Genomic DNA, 26,975 nt, shown 5'->3' on the forward strand with positions numbered 1-26,975 from the left:
AGACCAGGTTTTCAGAAGGTAACTTGATGTTGAGTCCCAGATCCGGATACCATAGATGTTGATCGTCAGGTATAGGTACAGTTTCTCCACTATCAGTTTTGCCAATAGGTTAAGTTGGAGAAAGAAAGAAATAAAATAAGAAAAATAGGGAGGTCTGACCCTAAACTACTTGTGAGTCCCTGCCTAAAAGTGGAGAGAACCTCCGCCTAAATGCGGAGGTATCACCCCCTAATGAGGCGACCCCACTTATCGACGGCTAAGCCCTGAGTGGTAGCCCTGAGGATAAACTCCCAAAACAATATAGTAGATTCCGACGCGTTTCTCACTGTCACTGGTTTGGTGACAGGATCATCAGGGGATATTGGATGTAAAGTGGCACAATCGCCCAAAAAGTTTTCAAGCCAGATGAGAGCTGCTGGTGTTGCTGCTAGATGGATGTGAAGATGGCAGTGCTGGACTGCCATCTTCACATCCATCTAGCAGCAACACCAGCAGCTCTCATCTGGCTTGAAAACTTTTTTGGCGATTGTGCCACTTTACATCCAATATCCCCTGATGATCCTGTCACCAAACCAGTGACAGTGAGAAACGCGTCGGGATCTACTATATTGTTTTGGGAGTTTATCTTCAGGGCTACCACTCATGGCTTAGCCGTCGATAAGTGGGGTCACCTCATTAGGGGGTTATACCTCCGCATTTAGGCGGAGGTTCTCTCCACTTTTAGGCAGGGACTCACAAGTAGTTTAGGGTCAGACCTCCCTATTTTTCTTATTTTATTTCTTTCTTTCTCCAACTTAACCTATTGGCAAAACTGATAGTGGAGAAACTGTACCTATACCTGACGATCAACATCTATGGTATCCGGATCTGGGACTCAACATCAAGTTACCTTCTGAAAACCTGGTCTGGGATCCACTGCGAATCGCCATCGGTAACCGTGAGTGGTAACAAATTTTTCTATCTAGTGTGATACACATTGGAAACACAAAAGAACCCTGTGAACTCTCAATGCTAGATACGAAACTGCAGCCAGTATAAAATATACTGCAGTCGTCATTTAATCTATATATATGTAAAAAGTATTGTTATTTGGGATTTATCTTATAAAGTATCCATTAAAAGTTAATTTTTAAAGTAGGTTTAATTTTTCAGAGAAATTTCTGCAATACACCTACCCAAATTATGTATTGAAAAAATTCTGTGAAAATACAGACACTGCTGCAAAGTGAGGGCCTAAGGCTCAGACACCCATCACCTGTACCACCACTAGGCCAGATAAACCTCAAGTCTGAACCTTACAGTGGGCACCTATAACCACAAATGGCAATATATAGTCATCCAAACTGCCAACATACCTCATTAACTGGTGCCCGAAACTGCACTTTGAATTTGTTGATTCTGGTGGTACCACAAGTTATATTTTGTACTAAGTAAAAAGAGACTGTTATTAGTTCACTTCTGGCCTGATTCTTCAAACTACATTTCCACTGCACCGATCCCTAGGAGCAATGGCCTGAGGGAGTACACCGTGGCACAACACCTCATCAGGGCCACTACCACTCCCATCCGCTGCACCAGTTCATCAGGGGCTCGCTGCAATTTCAAATTAACCTATTAGTATATACTGGAGTGTGGGAGAAAACCAGAGGACCCAAAGGGAGACCAACAGAAACCTGAGGAGAACGTATAAACTGCCACGGAATTTTTACATTCAGAAATATTTTGCAATCTGGATCATTGAGCTTATTAAAACTCAGAAACCTTCTCTCTGTAGATTCATAAAACATAAGATTCGTACACTGAAGGACAGGCGGAGTAGGGTGCACAGTGAGCAGGGATCCGGGGACCATGTAACGGAAGCATGGAAAGCCAATTACAGGCTTGGTGAAGTCCATATCTTCAGTTTGTTTGATGAGTTTCTAGAAATGGGTGAGTCTTGTACATAAACTGCACCATTAATCGTGGTCACCCCTTTCATAAGGCGTTTGTGATATGTGATCATTCTCTTGTGTCCATCTTAAGTTATTCAATACAGTTTCACGACCATCTTTGTGGCTGCCTTCCCTCTTGCCCCACTCCTCGCCTTCATCAACAATGTACTGGAAATCCGCCTTGATGCCATCAAAATGACTCGCTTGCAGCGCCGCCTGGTGCCAAGAAAAGTAAATGACATAGGTGAGATTGTAAAGAGGTTCCTCACAATGTTTCTTTATTTTGAAAGTGGTCAGATCAATATATCATACACATTTTCGGCACTTGCATGAGTTTTCATTAAATAATTACTCACTGTGACTCATTTGCTCCTCCATACCTCCCTGATGTGGCCCCTTATTTCCTTCCTGATTGTCGGGTTGCATTCATGTCATCACTGCAGGGTCCTCCAAGTGCTTGCTTTAGGGTACTTTCACACTAGCGTTTTTCTTTTCCGGCATAGAGTTCCTTCATAGGGGCTCTATACCGGAAAATAACTGATCAGGCATATCCCTATGCATTCTGAATGGAGAGTAATCCGTTCAGGATGCATCAGGATGTCTTCAGTTCAGTCTTTTTGACTGATCAGGCAAAAGAGAAAACAGTAGCATGCTACGGTTTTATCTCCGGCGAAAAGAACTGAAGACTTGCCTGAATGCCGGATACAGAATTTTTTTCCATAGGAATGTATTAGTGCCAGATCCGGCATTCAAAATACCAGAATGCCGGATCCGTCCTTCCGGTCTGTGCATGTGCAGACCAAAAAAAAGGTGAAAAAAGTAAATGCCGGATCCATTTTGCCGGATGACACCGGAAAGACGGATTCGGCATTTCGATGCATTTTTTTTGACTGATCTTTTTTTTTTACCCAAAGCTTACAACGCTAGGAAATGATAAAATTGAATAATACTTATCGATCCCCTGGTGCCTCTGGTTTCTGGGTTCCCTGTCGGTCGCTGTGTCCTGACAACAAGTGATGACATTTAGAAATAGACCTGTAACCGCTGCAGCGGTAACCTGGTGTCACATGTCCATGTCGAAATGTCTTTGCTGGAGGCCAGGATACAGAGAGCAGATGGGAATTCTGAAAATGACGGCACTTAAATGGTCCGGGATCGGTAAGGTATTTTATAAAAATCCTAAGCTTTTGGGGAAAAAAAATCTGAGACTGAATAATCCCTTTTAAACATATAGCTCAGACTTCATTTTTTCTTTTTTTTGTCCTTTTAAAGCTGAGTTCACACTTCAGTTATTTGGTCAGTTATTTCCGCCAAAACCAGGTGTGGGTCAAAAACACAGAATAGGTGCAAATCTTTACATTATACCCGGTAGTAGGCTAGCGGTAGGCTTCACTGCTGGTTTTGGCTTGCAATAACTGATGGAAATAACTGAAGTGTGAACTTGGCCTTACCTAATATAACAAAAGTATTGTGATAAAGTCGTCTGTTTTGCTTGCTTTTCAGGTATCTGGTTGCAAGTTCTAGAAGCAGTGGGGGTCCTCTCGGTCATCACGAATGGTCTGGTCATTGCAATCACATCTGACTTCATCCCTAGGCTCATTTATAAATATGCATATGGGCCGTGTGCACAGGGGCAAGAGGATATAGAGTAAGGCATAGTAAACATATGATTTCTCTACATGGATCATCACCCTTTTCTTCTAGGCATGAAAATACTGTATGCCCCAACAGTCCTGTTTTACAACGTTTCTTCTTCTAAAGATTCTTTTACATGGGCTGCACGGTCAATTATTGGGAACAAACTGTTTGTTCCAGAAAACTGCCAATTGTCAACGGAGATGAGCTGCGCTTACATGCAGCAATCCCCGTCGCTCTGCGGGTACTAGCGATCTCTACTTGAACGCTTGTCCCGATAAAAAATCAATTGTTTCTGGGCAGCAGATCCCATTTGACATAGGACAATCCGCTGCCCAGAAATTATGAGTTTGCCGTCTGCATGTATGGCTGGAGGATCTGACAGCAGAGTTTGTTTGTAGTCTGTAACCATGGAAACGCATAGGTCCTCGAAGGAGTTGTATTTAGCACTTCTTGCAAAGATGATTCTTATCATATAAACCTTGACGGAATGCAAATGGTAGCAAAGGGGGACCTAGCCTATAATTTTCTCCACTTGTACATACTATCGAATGATTCAGTACATGCCCAAGGGACAACATTAAATCCATAACTTCAAACGCCAAGCAATGTTATTTTTTTGACAAGCAAGAAAAAAATGCAATAACATAGTAAAATGCCCATTTATGCCCAGTACCAAAACGTAGGCAGCCTGATGCTGCAGGCATCCTACGACAAGCCATAAGATGTCCATACAGTTACAAGGCTTGCCGGCAAAAATCCATAGAGTGTGTAATTCCAAAATGTTTCAGTAATTGTTTTTTTCCTTTTTAGCTGTCTCACCGGATACATTAACCAGAGCCTATCAACATTTCGTACACAAGACTTTGACAGGAGGACGCATGTGTTAGTGGACGTGTACCCAAACACCACAGAGTGCAGGTACCTACATTACTAGGATGGATCTTGTGTGGGAAGACCAAATCTTGAAGCTCCTTGACGTAAATACAAACTTTTTACAGGACCCTTCTGTTATTACTTACCATTTAGAGCGTGGGACTCAATCTTGTTGCAAAGAGGCTGTTGAGCCCTTGAGGCCCTAGCTGCAACATGCACACCTTCTAAATTTATAGTGTTGGGAGTCTTTTTTTTATTTTTATTTTTTTGGTGCATTTTTTTATTTTATTCTTTTTTTTAGGCAAAAGCACCACCCCAGATGTTAGCTGCAAGTGTAGGGTAATTAGATGACATAGCGATCGCTCCTCGCCATGCTGTGGAGGAGATCACAGCATGTAATAGCAGCAGTCTCCTCCACTAGTGAGCAGGCGATTGCCGGGAGGGAACGGGCTGTGTAAGGCTACTTTCACACTTGCGTTCGGGGCTCCGCTTGTGAGTTCCGTTTGAAGGCTCTCACAAGCGTCCCCGAACGGATCCGTCCAGCCCTAATGCATTCTGAATGGATGCGGATCCGCTCAGAATACATCAGTCTGGCACCGTTTGTCCTCCGCTCCGCTCAGCAGGCGGACACCTGAACGCTGCTTGCAGCGTTCGGGTGTCCGCCTGGCCGTGCGGAGGCAAACGGATCCGTCCAGACTTACAATGTAAGTCAATGGGGACGGATCCGTTTGAAGTTGACACAGTATGGCTCAATTTTCAAACGGATCCGTCCCCCATTGACTTTCAATGTAAAGTCAAAACGGATCCGTTTGCACTATCATCCGTTCGGATCCGTTCTGAACGGAGCCACCGTCTGCATTAATATGAGCGGATCCGTTCAGAACGGATCCGATCGAACGCTAGTGTGAAAGTAGCCTAATACAGCCTTAAAGCTGCCCTAATGTGTATAGCATTTTTATGGCATTTTTAAACAGCAGTTTGTTTGTTTTTAAACCATGTTTTTTCTCATTGATCTATAGAGCAAGTGACATCAAGAGGGGAGGGGGGTGTATTTTATTGTACAGAAAAATCCATTAAAAAATCTTGTGCTAAAAGGCACTATTAAAAAAGGCACTAAAATGGCAAAAAAGCACAACACTTTTTTTTTACAATAAAAAACTTAAACCAAAAAGAGGTAGCGTGGCAGCCTAAAGTCGCTTCTGGTTTAGAAAAAAGATTTTCAAATGGCCTATAAGACTATTCAGAGTTTAAAGGCTGACTTGTAAAGTCAGCCTGGAAATTTTACATCTTTGTTGAATCTACAGTGGCAACTTCAGGTTAAGGCAAGCCTTAGCAAAGGCTCTAGGATAGAAGGACTGGTTCAAAAGAGGTGTGAAGAAAGCTTTTTATGTTTAAGTTTGAGAAACCAAACGCGAGTAGAGGTGGAGGGGGTGCAACATCTACTGCCTGCCACTTACAATGCAGCTCTAACACCTCTCCCAAGGCAGTTTAACTAAAATGAATAGCTTCAGTCATGCAAATGCATTCGACACCTTATCTCCATGACTTAAGAACAAGTCACCGGTATTTAATGCTGGAGAATTCTTGTACAAGTCATTCTAATTGAGAAATCCTGTCGGATGACTAGCAAAACTTTTTCAAGAAAAAAATACAAGATTTCCAGTTGCTTTGACTTATTACTATTTATATACCATGACCTGGATGAATGAGAACCTTCACAGATTAACTAAGCAATAGTAACTTATAGTGTTGGGCGCGAATATTTGTATCGTGAATTTTAATCACAAATATCGACACTTCGAGAATTCGCGAAAATTTTGAATATAGTGCTATATATTTGTATTCTCTAATATTCTAGATTTTTTTTTTTTCATCAGTAACCTCCCTTCTTGCTTGTGGGCCAATGAGAAGGCTACAATGTCTTTGTCTGAGCTTAGCAACATCCCTAGTAACCAATAGGAAAGTTGCCTCCCCCTTACTATATAAGAGTCTCCCCAGCAGCCATTTTCTGTAGTTGTATGGAGTTCTAGGAGGGACAGCAGTGTTATTGCTGTGCTCTGTGCTTTACTGTTTTTATTACATTACATTATGTATAATACAGATAGTTAGTGGGAGATAGTCAGTGTAGGTTAGATAGTGAGATAGTGTAGCTGATAGGTTCTGCTGACCATACATACATGCTACAGACATAGTCAGGGCCGTCTTTAATCTTGACCCTGGGAAAGGTTTTACTGGGGCCCCCTGGATCCTGCCTTCCCACACCCTAGCATGCAATCACGCCCTCCACCCCAACACACACACACACACCTCGTAGAGTAGTAAACTTTAATAATGATGAGTAGAGGTGTTCCTTGGCAGTAATGTAAATACTGTTTATTTTTCTGAAAAGGCAGTTTTGACTTATCCAGGCCATTCTGAGATTGTTTTTTTGTCACATATTGTACTTCATGACACTGGTAAAATAAAGTTAAAAAAATATTTTTTTTTGCATAAAAAAAAGTCAAATTTACCAAAAATTTGGAAAAATTTGCAAATTTCAAAGTTTCAGTTTCTTTACTTCTGTAATACATAGTAATACCCCCAAAAATTGTGATGACTTAACATTCCCCATATGTCTACTTCATGTTTGAATTATTTTGGGAATGATATTTTATTTTTTGGGGATGTTACAAGGCTTAGAAGTTTAGAAGCAAATCTTGAAATTTTTCAGAAATTTACAAAAACATAATTTTTAGGGACCACTACAGCTCTGAAGTCACTTTGCGAGGCTTACATAATAGAAACCACCCAAAAATGACCCCATTCTATAAACTACACCCCTCAAGGTATTCAAAACTGATTTTACAAACTTTGTTAACCCTTTAGGTGTTGCACAAGAGTTATTGGCAAATGGGGATGAAATTTGAGAATTTCATTTTATTGCCTAATTTTCCATTTTAACCCATTTTTTCCACTAACAAAGCAAGGGTTAACAGCCAAACAAGACTGTATCTTTATTGCCCTGACTCTGCCGTTTACAGAAACACGCCATATGTGGCCGTAAACTACTGTACGGCCACACAGCGGGGCGTAGAGTGAAAGGTGCGCCGTTTGGTTTTTGGAAGGCATGTTTTGCTGGACAGTTTTTTTGACACCATGTCCCATTTGAAGCCCCCTGATGCACCCCTAGAGTAGAAACTCCATAAAAGTGACCCCATCTAAGAAACTACACCCTTCAAGGTATTCAAAACTGATTTTACAAACTTTGTTAACCCTTTAGGTGTTGCACAAGATTTAATAGAAAATAGAGATACAATTTCAAAATTTCACTTTTTTGGCAGATTTTCCATTTTAATATTTTTTTTCCAGTTACAAAGCAAGGGTTAACAGCCAAACAAAACTCATTATTTCTGGCCCTGATTCTGTAGTTTACAGAAACACCTCATATGTGGTCGTAAACCGCTGTACGGTCACACGGCAGGGCGCAGAAGGAAAGGAATGCCATACGGTTTTTGGAAGGCAGATTTTGCTGGACTGGTTTTTTTGACACCATGTCCCATTTGAAGCCCCCCTGATGCACCCCTAGAGTAGAAACTCCATAAAAGTGACCCCATCTAAGAAACTACACCCCTCAAGGTATTCAAAACTGATTTTACAAACTTTGTTAACCCTTTAGGTGTTGCACAAGATTTAATAGAAAATAGAGATACAATTTCAAAATTTCACTTTTTTGGCAGATTTTCCATTTTAATATTTTTTTTCCAGTTACAAAGCAAGGGTTAACAGCCAAACAAAACTCATTATTTCTGGCCCTGATTCTGTAGTTTACAGAAACACCCCATATGTGGTCGTAAACTGCTGTACGGGCACACGGCAGGGCGCAGAAGGAAAGGAATGCCATACGGTTTTTGGAAGGCAGATTTTGCTGGACTGTTTTTTTTTACACCATGTCCCATTTGAAGCCCCCCTGATGCACCCCTAGAGTAGAAACTCCAAAAAAGTGACCCCATTTTAGAAACTACGGGATAGGGTGGCAGTTTTGTTGGTACAAGTTTAGGGTACATATGATTTTTGGTTGCTCTATATTACACTTTTTGTGCGGCAAGGTAACAAGAAATTGCTTTTTTGGCACCGTTTTTTTTTTTTGGGTTATTTACACCATTCATCTGACAGGTTAGATCATGTGGTAATTTTATAGAGCAGGTTGTCACGGACGCGGTGATACCCAATATGTATACAATTTTTTTTATTTATGTACGTTTTACACAATAATTTCATTTTTAAAACAAAAAAAATGTTTTAGTGTCTCCATAGTCTAAGAGCCATAGTTTTTTAAATTTTTGGGCGATTATCTTAAGTAGGGTCTCATTTTTTGTGGGATGAGATGACGGTTTGATTGGCACTATTATGGGGTGCACATGACTTTTTGATTGCTTGCTATTACACTTTTTGTGACGGAAGATGACAAAAAATGGCTTTTTTTACACCGTTTTTATTTTTATTTTTTTACGGTGGTCATCTGAGGGGTTAGGTCATGTGATATTTTTATAGAGCCGGTGAATACGGACGCGGCGATACCTAATATGTATACTTTTTTTTATTTATGTAAGTTTTACACAATGATTTCATTTTTGAAACAAAAGAAATCATGTTTTAGTGTTTCCATAGTGTAAGAGCCATAACTTTTTCAGTTTTTGGGCGATTATCTTGGGTAGGGTATGATTTTTGCGGGATGAGATAACGGTTTGATTGTTACAATTTTGGCATAGATGCGACTTTTTTGATCACTTTTATTACCTTTTTTGGGAAGTAAGGTGGGCAAAATTCCAATTTCATCATAGTTTTTAATTTTTTATTTTTATGGCGTTCACCGTTCGGGTAAAGTAACATTACTGTTTTATAGATCAGGTCGTTACGGACGCGGCGATACCAAACATGTGTAGGGAATTTTATTTTTTTCATTTTTAATCAGTGATAAATGTGTTTTTTGATTTTTACTTTATTTTTCACTTTTTTCACTTTTTTTTTGACCCAGACCCACTTGGTTCTTGAAGATCCAGTGGGTCTGATGTCTACATAATACAGTACAGTACAATATATAGTACTATACTGTATTTTACACTTTGTCTGAACAGATCTATGCCTTTCAGCACAGATCTGTTCAGCACCATGGACAGCAGGACGCCTGAGCAGGCGTCCTGTTGCCATGGGAACCTTCCCCGTCTGCTCAGTAGTGGCCAGAACTGCGCAGACGGGGAAGGGTAAGGACGGGGCTTGGGGGGGCTGCCTGGGAGCTCTCTCCCTCTCCATTCGGGGGACTGCAAAGGCACAGCAGCCCCCCGATGGGAGAGGGAGGGAGCTCCCTCTTACTGTTAACCTTTTCCATACAGCGGTCCGTACGGACCGCTGTATGGAAAGGGTTAAACGGCTGACATCGCATCAACGATGTCAGCCGTTTATACCAGGGTGCCAGCAATGTGCTGGCACCCTGGTATACCCACTAGACGCCAACGATTACGCAATGGGAGGGGGGCGGGGGATTGCGATCCCGCCTACCGCACCGCCCGCCTCCCGCACCGCCCGCACCGCCCGCAACCCTCCCCCTGCACCTCCCACCGTGCTCGAATAACTCAGGGGTGCAGGGGGGAGGGATACTGGAAACAATTTTTAATCCTAAAGTTTCTGATCCCCGCGGTCAGGGACCGCGGGGATCAGAAACTGCAGAAATCGCAGCAAACCGCAGGTCTGAATTGACCTGCGGTTTGCCGCGATCGCCGACATGGGGGGGTCACGGGACCCCCCCGCGCATTTAGCCTAGGTGCCTGCTCAATGATTTGAGCAGGCACCGGGTTCCGATCACTGCCAGCCGCACGGCAGTGATCGAAAATGCACAGGGCGTACATGTACGCCCTGTGTCCTTAAGTACCAGGGCACAAGGGCGTACCTGTACGCCCTGTGTCCTTAAGGGGTTAATATAGAGGGGCGAAAAAAAGAATCGGCACAAAAGTATCAAATAAAATGGCTGTATCATTATTCTAAAAATTAAAAAAGCACAACTTCTGACACAAATATATAGTATTTTGCAGGTTACTATTTTTCTAGATAGATAGTAGTACAGATTAGTACTACTAACCCCTCCATCCACCCCTACATACAGGGTAATACAGCGCCACATACCTCTTACATCCAGTGACGTCTCTTGATGTAGATGTTCTCTTTCCTCATCTTCTCCTTTCGGACCTTCAGACCAGACACCATTTTTCAGCCATTTCTCGTCTCTGCAGTTTGACAAACAAAATCTTAGTTTTTACTTTTCCATCATCCTCCCATCTTCTGGACAAATCATCCTACCACCCCCAATACTGTGCCGCTGTACTCCCCAATATTATACTGCAGAAACAGATAAACCCCCTGATAATACTATCACCATACAGATAGTGCCCTTCAATAATTATTGGCACATAGTGCCCTAAAATAACTGCACCCAGCAAATAGTGCCCCTGACACTAAAAGTGTTAGCATAACGTCCCCCAAAAATAATTTTGGAAAGCTGATACTGTGCCAAGGTGCCCCCACAGTAATAGTGCTCCCAAAAGTCCCACATGGTAGTAATAGTGCTCCTACAGTCCCCCCCAACATGTCCCCGCTATGCCCCAGAAGTAATAATGCTCCCATAGTGCCCATACTAGTAATCATGTTCCCCATAAACCCTCAGTAGTAATAAAGCCCATCATAATGCCCCCTAGTAGTAATAATTCTCCTTATTATGTGCCAGTGCAAAACATACCCCTATATAGTACCCCCAGTAAATGCCCTCAGTGTCCCCCATAATTTGCAAGTATAAAATACCCCTACTTAGTGCCCCCATAGATGAGCCCATAGTACTCCTCTCCCCCTTCTTCCTAGTGCCCCCATAATGTACCAGTATAAAATGCTCCATATATAGTGCCCCAGTAGATTCCCTCAGTGTCCCCCATAATTTGCAAGTATAAAATACCCCTTCTTAGTGCCCCCCCATAGATAAGCCCATAGTACTCCTCTCTCCCCTTCCCCATAGTACCCACCATAATGTGCCCCAGTATAAAATACCCAATCATGTGCCAGTAACAAGTACCCCCATAGATGCCCCCAATCATGTGCCAGTAACAAGTACCCCCATAGATGCCCCCAATCATGTGCCAGTAACAAGTACCCCCATAGATGCCCCCAACTCATGTGCCAGTAACAAGTACCCCCATAGATGCCCCCAACTCATGTGCCAGTAACAAGTACCCCCATAGATGCCCCCAAATCATGTGCCAGTAACAAGTACCCCCATAGATGCCCCCAAATCATGTGCCAATAACAAGTACCCCCATAGATGCCCCCAAATCATGTGCCAGTAAGAAGTACCCCCATAGATGCCCCCAATCATGTGCCAGTAACTGGTGCCCCCATATAGGCCCCCCAATCATGTGCCAGTAACAGGTGCCCCCATAGATTCCCCCCAATTATGTGCCAGTAGTAGTACCATATAAAAAAAATAAACACTTATACTTACCTCCATCAGGCTGGCAGTGATGCGATGCAGGCCTCTTCCGGCCTGTGTCCCATGCTGTACGGATCAGGTGGCGCGATGACGTAATTGCGCCGCCTGCACCGGACTATCAGAGGAACGGGGAAGGGAGACGCCTCTCCCTCCCCTGCCCGGCCGCAGCACTTCCATCTGTATTGTTGCCCTGAGGACTGCGATACAGATGACTATGGAGATCAGCACTTCCACATTGGTAGGGCTCATCTCCCTGTGCCCTGCCGCCACTCCCCACATCACCAGTGGCCAGCGGGGCTCAAGAGGCAGCTGCCCCTTTTGCCCCGCGTTAAAGACGGCCCTGGACATACAGCAGTGCTGTGATGTCACAAGTTCACAACAATACTTAGTGCACCAATCAGTAATATGTAGTCAGACCTGCAAAAATGTGAAGTTGCACTTATTGCGCAAAAATATGCACATCATTAATTGCCGATTTGTGAAATTGCTAATATATCGGAGCACTCTATCTGCATATATAGCCAATGTAATGTTCTGCTGTGCCAACCATTTTCTCCAACTTCTAGCAACTTCTAGAAAAATGTAGCAACAGTGACCCACGCCTGTATTGCGCGCGCATATTACATTTCCCATTTTTGCAATTAAGAAAATAATTGCGAATTCGCAAATATATGCCAACTATTCGCCCAAATATTCGCGAAATATTGCGAATTCGAATATTGCCCCTGACGCTTATCACTAGTAACTTACACCTATCTTTAGGCTACATGAACACGAGGATGGACTTGATGTGGATTTTCATGTGGTTTTCAGTGTGTTTCCACAACAAATTTTCAGCAAAATACAGTTAAATACAGTTTTTTTGTAGCAGATTTTGTTGTGGATTTGTCCTGGATTCCACCCTATACGTTGAAATGAAAATCCACAAAAACAATTGACATTCTGCAGATTCCAAAAGGTCAATTTACAAGCAAAACGAGATACTTCTGCGATCTGCTCCTATCTGACATTAGTGGCATACCCGACCTAGAGATATGCCACCAATGTTTCATATGAGCAACCCCTTTAAGGCTGCTGTACATATACACCAATTTGGGGGAGATTTAGCAAGCAAAATCCAAATCTTAGCACTGATGTCGATCAGTAGAGAACAGCACCGAGAAGCTGCCTTCGTCTTGCTTTGCTGACTATTCCTGCAGTACAGACTCTGAGCTTTGCAAGGAACTTGCTTCCCCTTCTCACTTTTCAGAGACATCCACCCAATCCATGACAGTTGGCAAATATGCCAAAATACCATCATACAGTACCAAAGGCATACTGTACCATACAGTGTCTGAATAATACATGATGCAGTGCTACCATAATGGACCTTACATACATACATATATCTATAAACAAAACATACATGGACACCTAACGAGGCGTATATGCAAGTACTTGGGTGTCTATTGAAATCCCGATGTATGGCTGTGAAACCTAGGCAAATATGAGGAATGGATGATTCTTGGAAAAACAAGTTAGATCATAGCTCTGGAACATGTATCATACATCATAATCCATGGTTTTAACTTGTCTTTGTCATCCCCTTGTTAAAGCCAAGAGAAGTGGAAGAAAGTAGGGTCGGACTGGCCCACCAGAGTACCCAAAAATCCTCAATTTTTTGATTCAAAACCTATTAGACTTTATTGATGGTATAGGGGTTGGGCCCCAACAATATTTTCCTCTGGTAGGCCCAAGTAAACCTAGTCCAATGCTGAAAGACAGTGGCAACTGTCCGGAGTCTATAAAGTAGTTGTCAGTTTGCAGGTGCCTCGTAGGGTATTGTTGTTTCATATATGTATTTTGCCTTTTTTATTCAGATATCGTGATTATCGTAATACTGACTACAGTTTCTCGGTGCAATTCTGGCATATCTTTGCTGCTCGGCTTGCATTTGTCATCGTATTTGAGGTGAGCAGTAAAAACATTATACAGTTTGTATAGATCTGGATTTGTGTTATGCAAGCAGAGTGAAGTGGGTTGTACTGTCTCCATCTGCACATTAGTGGTTCCAAACCTAGTTACAGGTTCCCTTTAAGGATAGTCCTTTAATGATTAAAGAGGCTATCCAGCTTTACTTTGGTCCCCCACCCAGCCATCTTGTTCTTGCTGGACCTGCGGAAGGTAACATACTTGCCTTATCCCCACCACTGGTTCTGACTTCTTTGGTCCACAGCTGCAGTCTTGATGCTCCATTCACTGCTTGTCAACTCTTGGAGTGGCAAGAACCACATGTGCCACTGCAGCCAATCACTGGCTACGGCATTGCCACCGAACAGCAACGTGAGTGGGTTCCGTTTGGGGGAAGTCCATACCGGTGGAGCAAAGGAACTGGAACCCAGCATCGGGTAGCATGAAGTATGCTTCCCTCTGTAGGTCTGGCAAGGTTGGGGGAGGGGCAGCCCAATAGCTGCCAGGGCTGTACAACCTCTTTAACTCTCAGAAATATATTTTTCATCTCCTGTTTTGATTAGGTTACATCATTCTCTTCTATGCCATCTTATGCTGTTTTGGTTTCATCTTTATATTTCAGCACGTGGCTGTATGCATAAAGTTTATTGCTGCCTGGTTTGTACCAGACGTCCCTCAATCTGTGAAGAATTCTAGCCTACAGCAGAAGCATACACATCTTCTGGATCAGCTTGGGTAATTTCCCCAATTTCCCTGGTATTAAGCATGCATTACAAAATGGCGTCAATTTATAATGGACCTACTTGATAGGATAAACTTCACATGTTTTGGCAAACTGATTTTGACTGGTGGAGGTCCCCATCCCACCTCAGGCTTCCAGACTCCCCTTGGCCCTGCATCCACATCTTCACATTTTAAAGTGTTTAAGTAGTGACATGGCTTTCTCCACTGAAGCATTTGGCGGTTACATAGACAACTGTTCTCTGTTGGATAAGATCACTGGTTGTCCATTAGAAGAGTGGTGGAGGTCCCCAGGATGGTGAAGGTCCAGGACACATGTCCGATGTGCCCTCCCTCCTATAATCTGATACCTGTTAATGAGGTTGCAGTTTACACGTATCACTTTTATATTTACCACTCTGCTACAATCAAGTGATATTAAGGCGAAACATATTTAGGCAGGCCATATATCCCCCACACTTAATGATTTTAGGGTAGCCACACACATTTATGTTGTCGGAGCCCATCAATTTTATATGTGTACAGTATAGTGGAGTTGGCAGATACTGTGGAAAGAATTTTAGCAAGTTCAATCCTGTCTCAAAAAAATAAGCCACCACCAGAGGTGTCTGGTAGCAGCTTAGCACCCTCTACCTTTTAAAAACATATGCATGTTTGGCCAAGAAAGTGCAAAGTGCCACCCCCACATGGCTGATCCAGTCCCAGTGTTAGGAATGCCAAGTGGTGGTGTGGCCTGAATGGTTTGTGTGTCAAGTTGCTCCCACCGGGATACCGTCGCTTCCTAGGGCTAGGCTCTGTAGCATTCAAAGAAGAGAGTTGTAGTTGGTGGAGAATAAGTCGAGTCCAGACTTTGTAAAGTTCATTAGTTTTACTTGAATAATTTTGCATCCAGACAATATTTGATCTGTCTCTGGCTCCAGCAGGTTTTGGGGCAGACTGGCTGTCGAATTTAAATGCTTGGCTTTAGCTCTCTGCTGTGCTAATCTCTGGCTTTAGTCTGGTTACTGGACTTTGACTGTTCTGGTAACTTTGAGTGGGGTGCCTTTTGCTGTTGAACCCCTCGCAATACTCAGTCCATTAACTGAAAGGAGTCTGCTGCAGGGGGCTCCCCTCACCGCACTATATTGTCTCATCTCCTTCCAACTCTCAATTTCCAACTATAGCTTCTTGCAACCCCTCCCTTGGTAGGAAGTGACTAGCTCTCTCAGCCAGATACACTGCCACCTGCTAGACAACCAGGCAAAAAGCATGAAATACAATGCATAAGTTACATAGCACTTACAGAACAGACCGGGAAACAAAAGGCATAGTGGTGTCCCACATTTATTAGGCATTATAGACAGTAGCACGGTGTAGGAATGGTAGTGCCTGGTGTACTACACAAGCGTGTGTATGAGAGGGTCAAGAGTAATATTGGCTGTGCATATTAGATATTGGTCGGCCTAATGCTTATTCATCCAACAGCTCTTTCTCTCAACTCTGCCATACATATGCACTCTTTACTCTACCAAACATTCAAGTGTCTTGGATGTGGACACCTCTGGAAGCGGCTGATCTCTCCCGACTTATACCATCGGGGGGGGGGGATTGGGAGGCTCCCATACAGTTAGATAGTCCCATTAAACTCATCTGGTTCAGCCGACATTTATCTATGTCCAGTCGCTGGCCAAATGAGTGATCTGAGTGTATGTCAAAAGGTAGAGGTTTTGAGAAATGGAAATATCAAAGCAGCTTCTGAAGGGGTAAGGGAACTCGACAGAGCATTTATCCTTAGAGACCTGGTAGTAGAGACCTTGCATCCCCTGCTCATTCCCCTGCTAGCAGCCTGCCCACTCCATGCCACACAAGAATTTTAGAACAAAGAAGGCATTATATAGCCTTTGCAAGGGGCACTAACTCTCCCCTACTCCATCCTACAGAGAGATGCCAGAGGAGACTGATGAGCATAACAGCTCTCCCCACCCTTACAGAAACCTTCTAGTGGACCTCAGGTAATTTTCCAAATTAGACCCGCCCTCGCTTACATAGAGCTATGATGGCCCCCAGAAAACCTTTTTGTTTATTCAATTCAGCATGGCATTACTAACAGGATTCATGAAATATACTGAGGCTTGTTCTTTTCTTCCAGTATGATAGAGCGTTCAACAGAAGTTTAATACCAATAAAAGTGCCTACATAATGACCTGGAGATGCCCAGACCGGACGTGATGCCACGGAGAGCCTAACGTATTACATATACTAATCTGTAAATATTTTTTTAATAAAAGTATTTTTTATAAAAGAAAAAACAATGTCTATTTCTATTGAAAAAATATATGGTATGTGGGGTTTTGCTCTGGTAGATAGGGTAAGCGGGGGCAGTACAGAGGCAAAATACAAGTTCTTAACTCATAACGTCAGTGTTTATTCACACTTGAGGCAATTGCACAAAACAGCACGTAACTTTGCAGTCTTGGTCTTAATTCACACACAATGGAAAGTCCATATAACAAAAGTCACTTTGCTGGCAGTTCTGCCTCTAGTAGTCCACAGCAGTCTTTAGGGGACCTGTTTCCCCAGCATGTGGCTCTCGGCCCTCCAGCAAAGCACAAAGCCTCAGATCCCAAAAAACAGAGGCATCTCTGCTGAGCCCAGCTGCCTATTTAAGGACGGCCAGGTGCTGCCAAAACCCAGACTGGCACTTAAACTCATGTCCGGTATTTGACCTCACCTGGCTGGAAACCAGCCCAGCCGCACATGCTCGAAGGAAAATACCTGCCTTGCCAGACACAACCCCTCACTGTGTTACAGGTGAAACATAGTAAACTCAAGTAAACCTGCACTTACATACAGTAGGTGTCACGGTGGGGAGTGGGGGAAACTCCCCACTGTACAATGTCACCAAGTACTAAGCCATAGGCAGGGAAAAGGGAGCTGGTCACCTTCTAAAGCTTCCCTGAAATAGCCCTAGTCTCCTGGCTGTATGAGCCGCCTTTAATGGTAAGGAGGATCATACCCACGAACCTAGAAGTCTAGGAATCCCTGCCTCGCCCTTAACATCGTGACATGGCAGAGACCTCCTGTTCATCCATAACCACGGACGAAAGCCGTCCCCAACGGCGGCCCAGTAGCTGACAAGGAGAAAGACAATGCAGCAACTGCACGGCAGGTAAGAACACAATGTAACAACGGAACATCAAACACTTACCTACCACAGCAAAACAACTTGGACCCCCATGCAGACACCGAAGCGAGGTGGCTCCAGGCAAGGCTGCTAATGTCTTTAGGTTCTCCCCTCCGGAAAACCAATGGGACCCCCTTTCGGAGGTAACACACACAAGGGAGACGTCTTGCACACATGCAGGGACAAACATCAACAACATCCCAGACATGCAACCACAAACAAGACCTACACCAAATCTCCAACTTAAAGAGGACCTTTCACCGATCCTGACATTGTGAACTAAGTATACAGACATAGAGAGCGGCACCCGGGGATCTCACTGCACTTACTATTATCCCTGGGCGCCGCTCCGTTCTCCCGCTATGCCCTCGGGTATCTTCAATCACTAAGTTATGGTAGGCGGAGTCTGCCCTTGTTCTGCTGTAGCGCTGGCCAATTGCAGCGCAGAGCTCACAGCCTGGGAGGTTATTTTCTCCCAGGCTGTGAGCTCTGCGCTGCGATTGGCCAGCGCTACAGCAAAACATGGGGCAGACTCCGCCTACCATAACTTAGTGACCGAAATCTCCGCCTACCATAACTTAGTGACCGAAGATACCCGGCATAGTGGGAGAACGAAGCGGCGCCCAGGGATAATAGTAAGTGCAGTGAGATCCCCGGGCGCAGCTCTCTATGTCTGTATACTTAGTTCACAATGTCAGGATCGGTGAAAGGTCCTCTTTAAACCCACACCGTAAATGACACACCAGGAGGGGAAGGAAGACAAGGAGGAAACACTCAGGATGACATCGCAGATGACCTTGATGTCAAACTTGGATGGCCCTCAGATCTCATCCATGCAAGGCAGACAAACCAAACTGATCTCAGTCTCCAAGCCAAAGTATATAAAGAGACCTGAGACCACACCAATTTGCTCCAGTCAGTGTATTAACCCCACACGCACCACACAGCAGGGAGAGACACTACCAAAAGGGGTATACATACACAAGTAAAAGACAGCAGGTTGCCGCGGACAACAGCATGCATGGCTAGAAAGTCACGGTGCACACAGCAAAACCTGTGACACTGCCACAACATGCCAAAACAGCAACATGTTGACACCAGCAACAGCAAGTGTGGCAACAGTGTCACGGCGTACACCATAGGCCGTGACAGTAGGCCTCTTGCATCAGGTTAGCTCTTTATTGGGCTTGTTCATGATTTCCTATATATTGCTTAAGTTGAATTTATGTAGGCGTCATGGACCAGTCACTCATGATGAAACAGATGGTTTTTGCAACCATTAAACCAGTGTGGGAGATGTAATCAAGCACTCACCATATGACCAGAAATGGTGGTAGCTACAAGGGTAGCAGAAAGAGCAGCTGTTTTAGGACCTAGAAACCAAGAAGGTCCACCTTCACCTAGTGTTTATGTCAAGGAGATGGGGCAGTTGAAAACTGATCAAAGGGCATTGAATCAAGAAACAAGAGAACGAAGAAAGGACACGTGGGACTATGTGAAGACGAAAATATACTGTATATAGGCTTTTCATATTCTGACTCATTTGCAGCTGAAGATGGATATATACATATGGTAGTCATCTAGGGGTTAAGCTGGCTATACAGAGAAGACAAAAATCATCCGAACCTTGGATCAGCAGATTATCAGGTGTGCTTTGAGACCTTCCGACTGCCTACCAATAGGAGATGTTGAAAGAAAGGGGGAAAACCAACATTCTTAGGTCCTATGGGAGGTAAGAGTTGACAGAGGGGTCCCCTTTCCCCATTGGAATAAACATGCACGTTTAAGAGTTTATGGAAAAGTGGATCATCGAGACTTTTAGACACCATAGCCACCACTCGAGCTAATGAAACCAAGGACAAAATTTTAGTGCGCTTTATATATAATAGTCTAGGGTTGACATTGATATTTAGAATCATGTGACCATTATAGAGCTCTAAAGTGGTTGAATACTTCAGATTCCAAGTTGAACATGGGTACAGCACAACTACCATAGGCCTACTGACAGCAACATTTCAGCTCAGACTGTATTGGTTGTCAACCGTACTGGATCATCATGCCAGGGAGCTTGCAGAGACTGAAAACTAGCTGGCTTCCGTCCAGTGAGGCCAGACTGGGGCTTTAGCCTAGGGGGAGGCCGTCATTATAAAATTTTGGAGTGAGGGGTCAGTTAATTAGGGGTTAACAATGGTTTAGGAGAGGGGTGTGGAAGAGAGGGAGGGGTTAGGCAATTATAAGGGTGGGCGGTTAGGGGGTTGGATGCCATTTTGTGGATTAAATTGAACGAGCTGGAACAGCAATAGGCTTACCTGGCATGGATAAGGTGGAGGAGATGATCCGGAAGTTGCGGGCGGAGGCCTGGGGACTGGAGTGGCTGAGGGAGCAGGTGGCAGGCCTACTGCAGGGGGAGGCGGCTGGTACGGCAGGCCCGCAGCCATGTACCAGACGTCTGCGGCGGGTACGTCTACTGGCGCGCCTTAGCCCAGAGGAGAACACCAGGGTTCGGCGCCGGATAGGGAGCCCATCCAGGGACCCTCCACAAAGGGGGAACGGCGAGCAGTCCCTATCTATGTCCTTCAAGTGTGAGAGGAATCCTACAGTGCGGCAGGACCCAGAGCAAGGTGGGGGAGCAAGTTCCCTGTCCTCAACAGCATGCAGCGTGGGAGCGGGAACTGCAGGCTCTCCCCCCACAGGGGTGGCTGGTAGGCCCGCTCGGAAAGGGAGAGTAAGCAGCAGCATGAGGAGCGAAACTGTGCACTGTGGGGCCAGGAATGTGCACAGGCCTCATGGAGCACAGCCACATGGAGGAAGATGATGTGTCTGCGGTCTGTGAAGAGCGCACCCAGCATGGCGGAGGCTGGGGTGCGGTCCTACAGTGGCATGGCGGAAGGAGTGAAGATGCACTGATCCGTGATGGGCGCCAGGTGCCAGAACCATCGGCTGCGGGGTTCACAGCGCCCGGGCAGCCAGGTGAGACAATCTTAGGATCCCTGCTTTCACTAGTTAGCGGCCCTGGGGGTGTCGGGGCTGGGGGGGTCATGGGGAGCTAGTTGGGGCCCTGGGGCAGCTGTTAAGTAGCCTTGCGAGTTTTATTTCTGGTTCAGGGGCTGCGGGTTTATCTCCACTACCAGCCTGGGGGTAGGCACTGGGGTCAGTGGGGCAGCGGGGAGTTTGCCGCCTCGGGTTGGGGGATCCGTGTCGGTACAGACTCAGGCCAGGGGTGAAGATGACAGGCCTAAGGTGGATGACACGGCTAAAGGGGAAGTGTATGTATGCTTTGAAGGCCGTTAGGGGCACATTTGAAGCAGGAGGTGCGTGAGCGCATATGGAAAGGGGAGTATGTTGACATTTTTTCATTACCCCCTCTAGAGCGTTTTAATCTAGATAGGAGTAAAAAGGACTAGGGAAAAAAGGAAGAGGAAGAAAAGCGCCGGTATAAGCTGATCCCGCGCAAATTGGCTGCAGGCATTCGCCATTTTAGCGAGTGTGATTGGAGAAAAGACTCCCGAGTGTTGCTCAGCTCTTTTTTGTTACATGGATGCGATAGGGGAGGCTCACAGGGTTTATGGGGGTTCAGGTTGGCTCCGGTATGATGAGCAATTTAGGCAGAGGAAGGCGGTACGCCCTAATATAAGGTGGGATCATAAGGATAACAGTTTATGGTTTAGAGTGACAGCGCCGGTGAGGCCAGGGCAGTCCTATTGGGCGGAATCAGAAGGGTCAGGAAAGGGTAATTTTACACTAGCAGCAGGACGGATCCGACAGGCTGTTCACCCTGTCAGATCCGTCCTGCCGCTATTTCGCCATGCCGCCGGACTGCCGCTCCGTCCCCATTGCCTATAATGGGGACGGGGCGGAGCTCCGGCGCAGCACAGCAGTGCGCGGTGAGAGGCCGCCGGACTAAAAAAATCGGACATGCAATACTTTTAGTCAAGCGGCCTCTCGCAGGATGGATCTGACAGGGTGAACAGACTGTCGGATCCGTCCTGCAGCTAGTGTGAAAGTAGCCTAAGTCCAGTTTTGCAGCGGCATCCGCGAAGGGGTTGTGCTTCTTTTTTAACGAAGGAAGTTGCAAGTTCGGTTCGAAATGCAAATTTAAGCATGAGTGCCCATCTTGCGGGGGGAATCATGGTGCCAATTGATGCTTCAAGGGCAATAGGCAAAAAGGGGCCAATGCCAATGCAAAAGGGACTGACTTCGGTGCAGGTGGAAAAGATGGAGCAGTATCTAGATAGATGCCCTAATCGGGAAGCAGCCGAGTTATTAAAAAGGAGTTTTACGTGGGGTTTTATTATTCCGTCGAATCTGTTGCCGGTGGTTGGTGTGGGAAAAAATTTGTGTTCAGCTTTAGAGCATCCAGAAGTAGTGTCCGAAAAATTGGCTAAGGATTTTTTGTTGGGTCAGATGAATGGTCCGTTTGTGGAACCACCGTTAGTCAATTTGCGGCTTTCCCTAATGGAGTAGTGCCCAAGAAGAAGCCGAACAAGTTTCGGCTTATTTCTCACTTGTCGTTTCCAAAAGGGGAGTCGGTCAATGATGGTATTGATCCTGAACTTTGTTCGGTGGTCTATACTTCATTTGATGCGGCTGTGAACTGGGTAAAAATAAATTAAAGAGACTTTATTGGCTAAGACAGACATTGAGGCGGCCTTCCGCCTCCTGCCGGTTAACCCTGATAGTTTACATTTGTTAGGTTGTTTTTGGGATGGGGGGTTCTTTGTAGACAATGGGTTGCTGTTTGTCATGTGCATATTTTGAAGCGTTTAGTTCTTTCCTTGAATATGTAGTGGTGGATGTGTCCGGTTGTGCGTCCATTATCGATTACTTGGATGATTTTCTTTGTTTAGGTCCGGTGGGTTCAGGGGGTTTGTTCATTGTTGTTGAATACGTTACAGACGATTTTTGCGTCTTTCAGGATGCCGTTAGCAGAAGGAAAATGGTCCTTTTAACAGAATTGAGTTTTTTGTGTATTGTTAAAAATACAGATAAAATGGAGTGTTGGCTCCCAGTCAAGAGAGCGCATGACTTACATGTCGAGGTTGGAAAAGTGGGTAGATCATCTAAAATTCGTTTGCGGGAGTTACAGTCTCTTTTTGGAAAGTTGGACTTCACATGTCTGATTATTCCAATGGGCCGGATATTTTGTCGGCGGTTGGTGGCAGCTACTGCAAGGGTTCCCATCATTTTTTTAGGTTGAGTTGGGAATTGACGAAAGATCTGGAAGCATGGGCAAGTGGTGCGCTGATCGTTTGCCAGAGTCATGGGTACTACGGGGTTGGGTGCGGAATTTGGCTCTCTTAAAAGTTTTTCCGATAGTTCATGCAGTGGTTTTATGGGGCGATAAATTTAGGAACAAGAAGATTTGTTTTCATTGCGATAATCTGGGGGTAGTGCAGGCGATCAACAGTTTGACCGCCTCGCCTCCTCCAGTGGTGAGGTTATTGCAGCACTTGGTGTAACTCTGTTTATCGCTTAACGCTTGGGTGGTAGCAGTTCATGCGCCTGGGGTATCTAATTGCATTGCAGATGCCCTTTCTCGTTAGCAGTGGGAGCGGTTTCGTCACCTGGCCCCAGAAGTGGATACCGAAGGGCTGGAGTGTCCTAAGTCCCTATGGGAGCTCTTGGAGGTACAGTAGAGGGTCTTCTGCAGGCATCAATGAGTGCAGATACATGGGTGGCTTACGGTAAAGCCTGGGGTAATTGGGAATAGTGGTGTAAGATAATTGGGGGTGCGGGTGGATGTGGAGAAAGTCCTGCTTTTGTTTTTTCTAGGTCATGTTAAAGAAGAGGATTGGTCAGTTGCGCAGTTGAATAGATGTATCGCAGGTTTGGCTTTCGGTTTTAAGTTACAGGGTCTCCCAGATGTTACAAAAACTTTCTTAGTTAAGCAAGTTTTGAGGGGTTGGAGGATGGTTAAATGAGCAGACGAAGGAGGCCTGTGTCATTTGCTTTGTTGTTAAAAATTGGCTTGCAAGTGCAATTAGTGTGTAGTTCTTTGGGTGAGGTGCCTTTGTTTAAGTTGGCCTTATTAATGGGCTTTTTTGCGGCGTTTCACTTGGGGGAAATAGTGTGCTGAAGTGTTAGGTGTGTGTGGGGTCTTTATGGGGAGGATGTGGATCTGTACAGGACAGGGTGGTGGTTTGGATTTGAGTGGCCAATACAGATAGAGAAGGAAAGGGCGCAGTGTTAGCCTGTTTTTGGTTCCAGGGTGTCTGTTGTGTGCAGTTCGGTGTTTGCAGGATTACAGGTTCGGTACCAGCTTTGGAAGCGGCCCTCTTCTTAGACACGAGGATGGGTCGTTTTTTAACAGGTGTGGGGAGGAAGCTGGACTTTAACGGCGATACGCGTGGGGCATTGTTCTATTGACTCAGGTCCACCTATATAGTCCGGGCTTTATACCATAGTACTTTATTATTTTTTTAATACAATTTCATGTTATTTTATGTTACATTATTATTTATTCATTGTTGATTCTTTATTTGACATTGCATTGTATTTTATTTTGTCTCGGACTATACATGTTGTGTCCTTAGCGTACTTTTACATTAGCGTTTTTCTTTTCCGGCATAGAATTCCGTCTATACCGGAAAAGAACTGATCAGTTTTATCCCCATGCATTCTGAATGGAGAGCAATCCGTTCAGGATGCATCAGGATGTCTTCAGTGCAGTCTTTTTGACTGTTCAGGACGGAGATAATACCACAGCATTCAACGGTTTTATCTTCGGCCATAGGAATGTATTAGTGCCGGATCTGGCATTCAAAATACTGCAATGCCGAATCCATCCTTCCGGTCTGCGCATGCCGGATCCGTTTTTCTGGATGACACCGAAAGACAGATCCGGCATTTCAATGCATTTGTAAGACGGATCAGGGTCCTGATCAGTCTTACAAATGCCATCAGTTGGCATACGTTTTGACGGAACGACGGAACTGCCTGCCGCATTCCTCTGCCACAAGTGTGAAAGTACCCTTATCTGTGGACTGTGGTGGATGCTGCATTTGTGTTTGGTTTTATTTACACATGGTTCATTGTATACAATTTTTTAAAAATATCTGTAGGTCTATGTAGTCTAATAAAATTGCTTTATTGATTTTACACTTTAAAGATGTGCACATTATTATGTTTCCCTGGGCCTTGTGGCTTTTTTGGGTATTTAGTATTATATTTGAACCGTTAGTGCACTCCTTTTCATTTGTAGTGTGCCCCCTACATTTATTGTTATGAGACATCTTAACCAGCTCAGGACCGCCGTACGCAGGATTGCGTCCTGCCGGCGGCCCTGCTCTTCTGGGTGGACGCATATACGCGTCCTCCCGCGAGAGCCGAGTTTTCCTGTGAACGCGCGCACACAGGCGCGCACGCTCACAGGAACGGAAGGTAAGCGAGTGGATCTCCAGCCTGCCAGCGGCGATCGCTCGCTGGCAAGCTGGAGATGTGATTTTTTTAACCCCTAACAGGTATATTAGACGCTGTTTTGATAACAGCGTCTAATATACCTGCTACCTGGTCCTCTGGTGGTCTCTTTTGTTTGGATCGACCACCAGAGGACACAGGTAGCTGTGTAAAGTACCACAAAACACTACACTACACCCCCCCCCGTCACTTATTAACCCTTTATGAACCACTGATCACCCCATATAGACTCCCTGATCACCCCCCTGTCATTGATCACCCCCCTGTCATTGATCACCCCCCTGTAAGGCTCCATTCAGACGTCCGTATGATTTTTACGGATCCACGGATACATGGATCGGATCCGCAAAACGCATACGGATGTCTGAATGAAGCCTTACAGGGGGGTGATCAATGACAAGGGCGTGATCACCCATATAGACTTCCTGATCACTTCCCTGTCATTGATCACCCCCCTGTCATTGATCACCCCCCTGTAAGGCTCCATTCAGACGTCCGTATGATTTTTACGGATCCATGGATACATGGATCGGATCCGCAAAACACATGCGGACGTCTGAATGGAGCCTTACAGGGGGGTGATCAATGACAGGGGGGTGATCACCCATATACACTCCCTGATCACCCCCTGTCATTGATCACCCCCCTGTAAGGCTCCATTCAGACGTCCGCATGATTTTTACGGATCCATGGATACATGGATCGGATCCGCAAAACACATGCGGACGTCTGAATGGAGCCTTACAGGGGGGTGATCAATGACAGAGGGGTGATCACCCATATACTCTCCCTGATCACCCCCTGTCATTGATCACCCCCCTGTAAGGCTCCATTCAGACGTCCGCATGAGTTTTACGGATCCATGGATCGGATCCGCAAAACACATGCGGACGTCTGAATGGAGCCTTACAGGGGGGTGATCAATGACAGAGGGGTGATCACCCATATACACTCCCTGATCACCCCCTGTCATTGATCACCCCCCTGTCATTGATCACCCCCCTGTAAGGCTCCATTCAGACGTCCGCATGATTTTTACGGATCCATGGATACATGGATCGGATCCGCAAAACACATGCGGACGTCTGAATGGAGCCTTACAGGGGGGTGATCAATGACAGGGGGGTGATCAATGACAGGGGGTGATCAGGGAGTGTATATGGGTGTTCACCCCTCTGTCATTGATCACCCCCCTGTAAGGCTCCATTCAGACGTCCGCATGTGTTTTGCGGATCCGATCCATGGATCCGTAAAACTCATGCGGACGTCTGAATGGAGCCTTACAGGGGGGTGATCAATGACAGGGGGTGATCAGGGAGTCTATATGGGGTGATCAGTGGTTCATAAAGGGTTAATAAGGGACAGGGGGGGTGTAGTGTAGTGTAGTGGTGTTTGGTGCTACTTTACTGAGCTGCCTGAGTCCTCTGGTGGTCGATCCAAACAAAAGGGACCACCAGAGGACCAGGTAGCAGGTATATTAGATGCTGTTATCAAAACATCACCCATATACACTCCCTGATCACCCCCTGTCATTGATCACCCCCCTGTAAGGCTCCATTCAGACGTCCGCATGTGTTTTGCGGATCCGATCCATGTATCCATGGATCCGTAAAAATCATACGGACGTCTGAATGGAGCCTTACAGGGGGGTGATCAATGACAGAGGGGTGATCACCCATATACACTCCCTGATCACCCCCTGTCATTGATCACCCCCCTGTAAGGCTCCATTCAGACGTCCGCATGTGTTTTGCGG

At 45.2% G+C, this 26,975-nt stretch overlaps 1 protein-coding gene across 2 annotated transcripts in view; it reads left to right on the plus strand.

Annotated features, from left to right (window-relative positions):
- ANO9 (anoctamin 9) overlaps nucleotides 1-16,919 on the plus strand; it is a 63,841-nt gene extending 46,922 nt beyond the window's left edge. The window contains exons 18-25 of one of the 2 annotated variants that reach the window (XM_044270135.1): nucleotides 1,775-1,929; nucleotides 2,023-2,175; nucleotides 3,435-3,579; nucleotides 4,380-4,487; nucleotides 13,809-13,899; nucleotides 14,522-14,634; nucleotides 16,560-16,631; nucleotides 16,769-16,919. In XM_044270135.1, the coding sequence (XP_044126070.1) occupies nucleotides 1,775-1,929; nucleotides 2,023-2,175; nucleotides 3,435-3,579; nucleotides 4,380-4,487; nucleotides 13,809-13,899; nucleotides 14,522-14,634; nucleotides 16,560-16,631; nucleotides 16,769-16,796 (865 nt within the window). In that variant the 3' untranslated portion in view covers nucleotides 16,797-16,919. The remainder of the gene's footprint in view (nucleotides 1-1,774; nucleotides 1,930-2,022; nucleotides 2,176-3,434; nucleotides 3,580-4,379; nucleotides 4,488-13,808; nucleotides 13,900-14,521; nucleotides 14,635-16,559; nucleotides 16,632-16,768) is intronic. The other variant, XM_044270136.1, reaches the window with a different exon arrangement.
- The last annotated feature ends 10,056 nt before the right edge of the window (nucleotides 16,920-26,975 follow it).

The sequence above is a fragment of the Bufo gargarizans genome, chromosome 10 (genome assembly GCF_014858855.1).
Source record: "Bufo gargarizans isolate SCDJY-AF-19 chromosome 10, ASM1485885v1, whole genome shotgun sequence".
Lineage (NCBI taxonomy): Eukaryota > Metazoa > Chordata > Amphibia > Anura > Bufonidae > Bufo > Bufo gargarizans.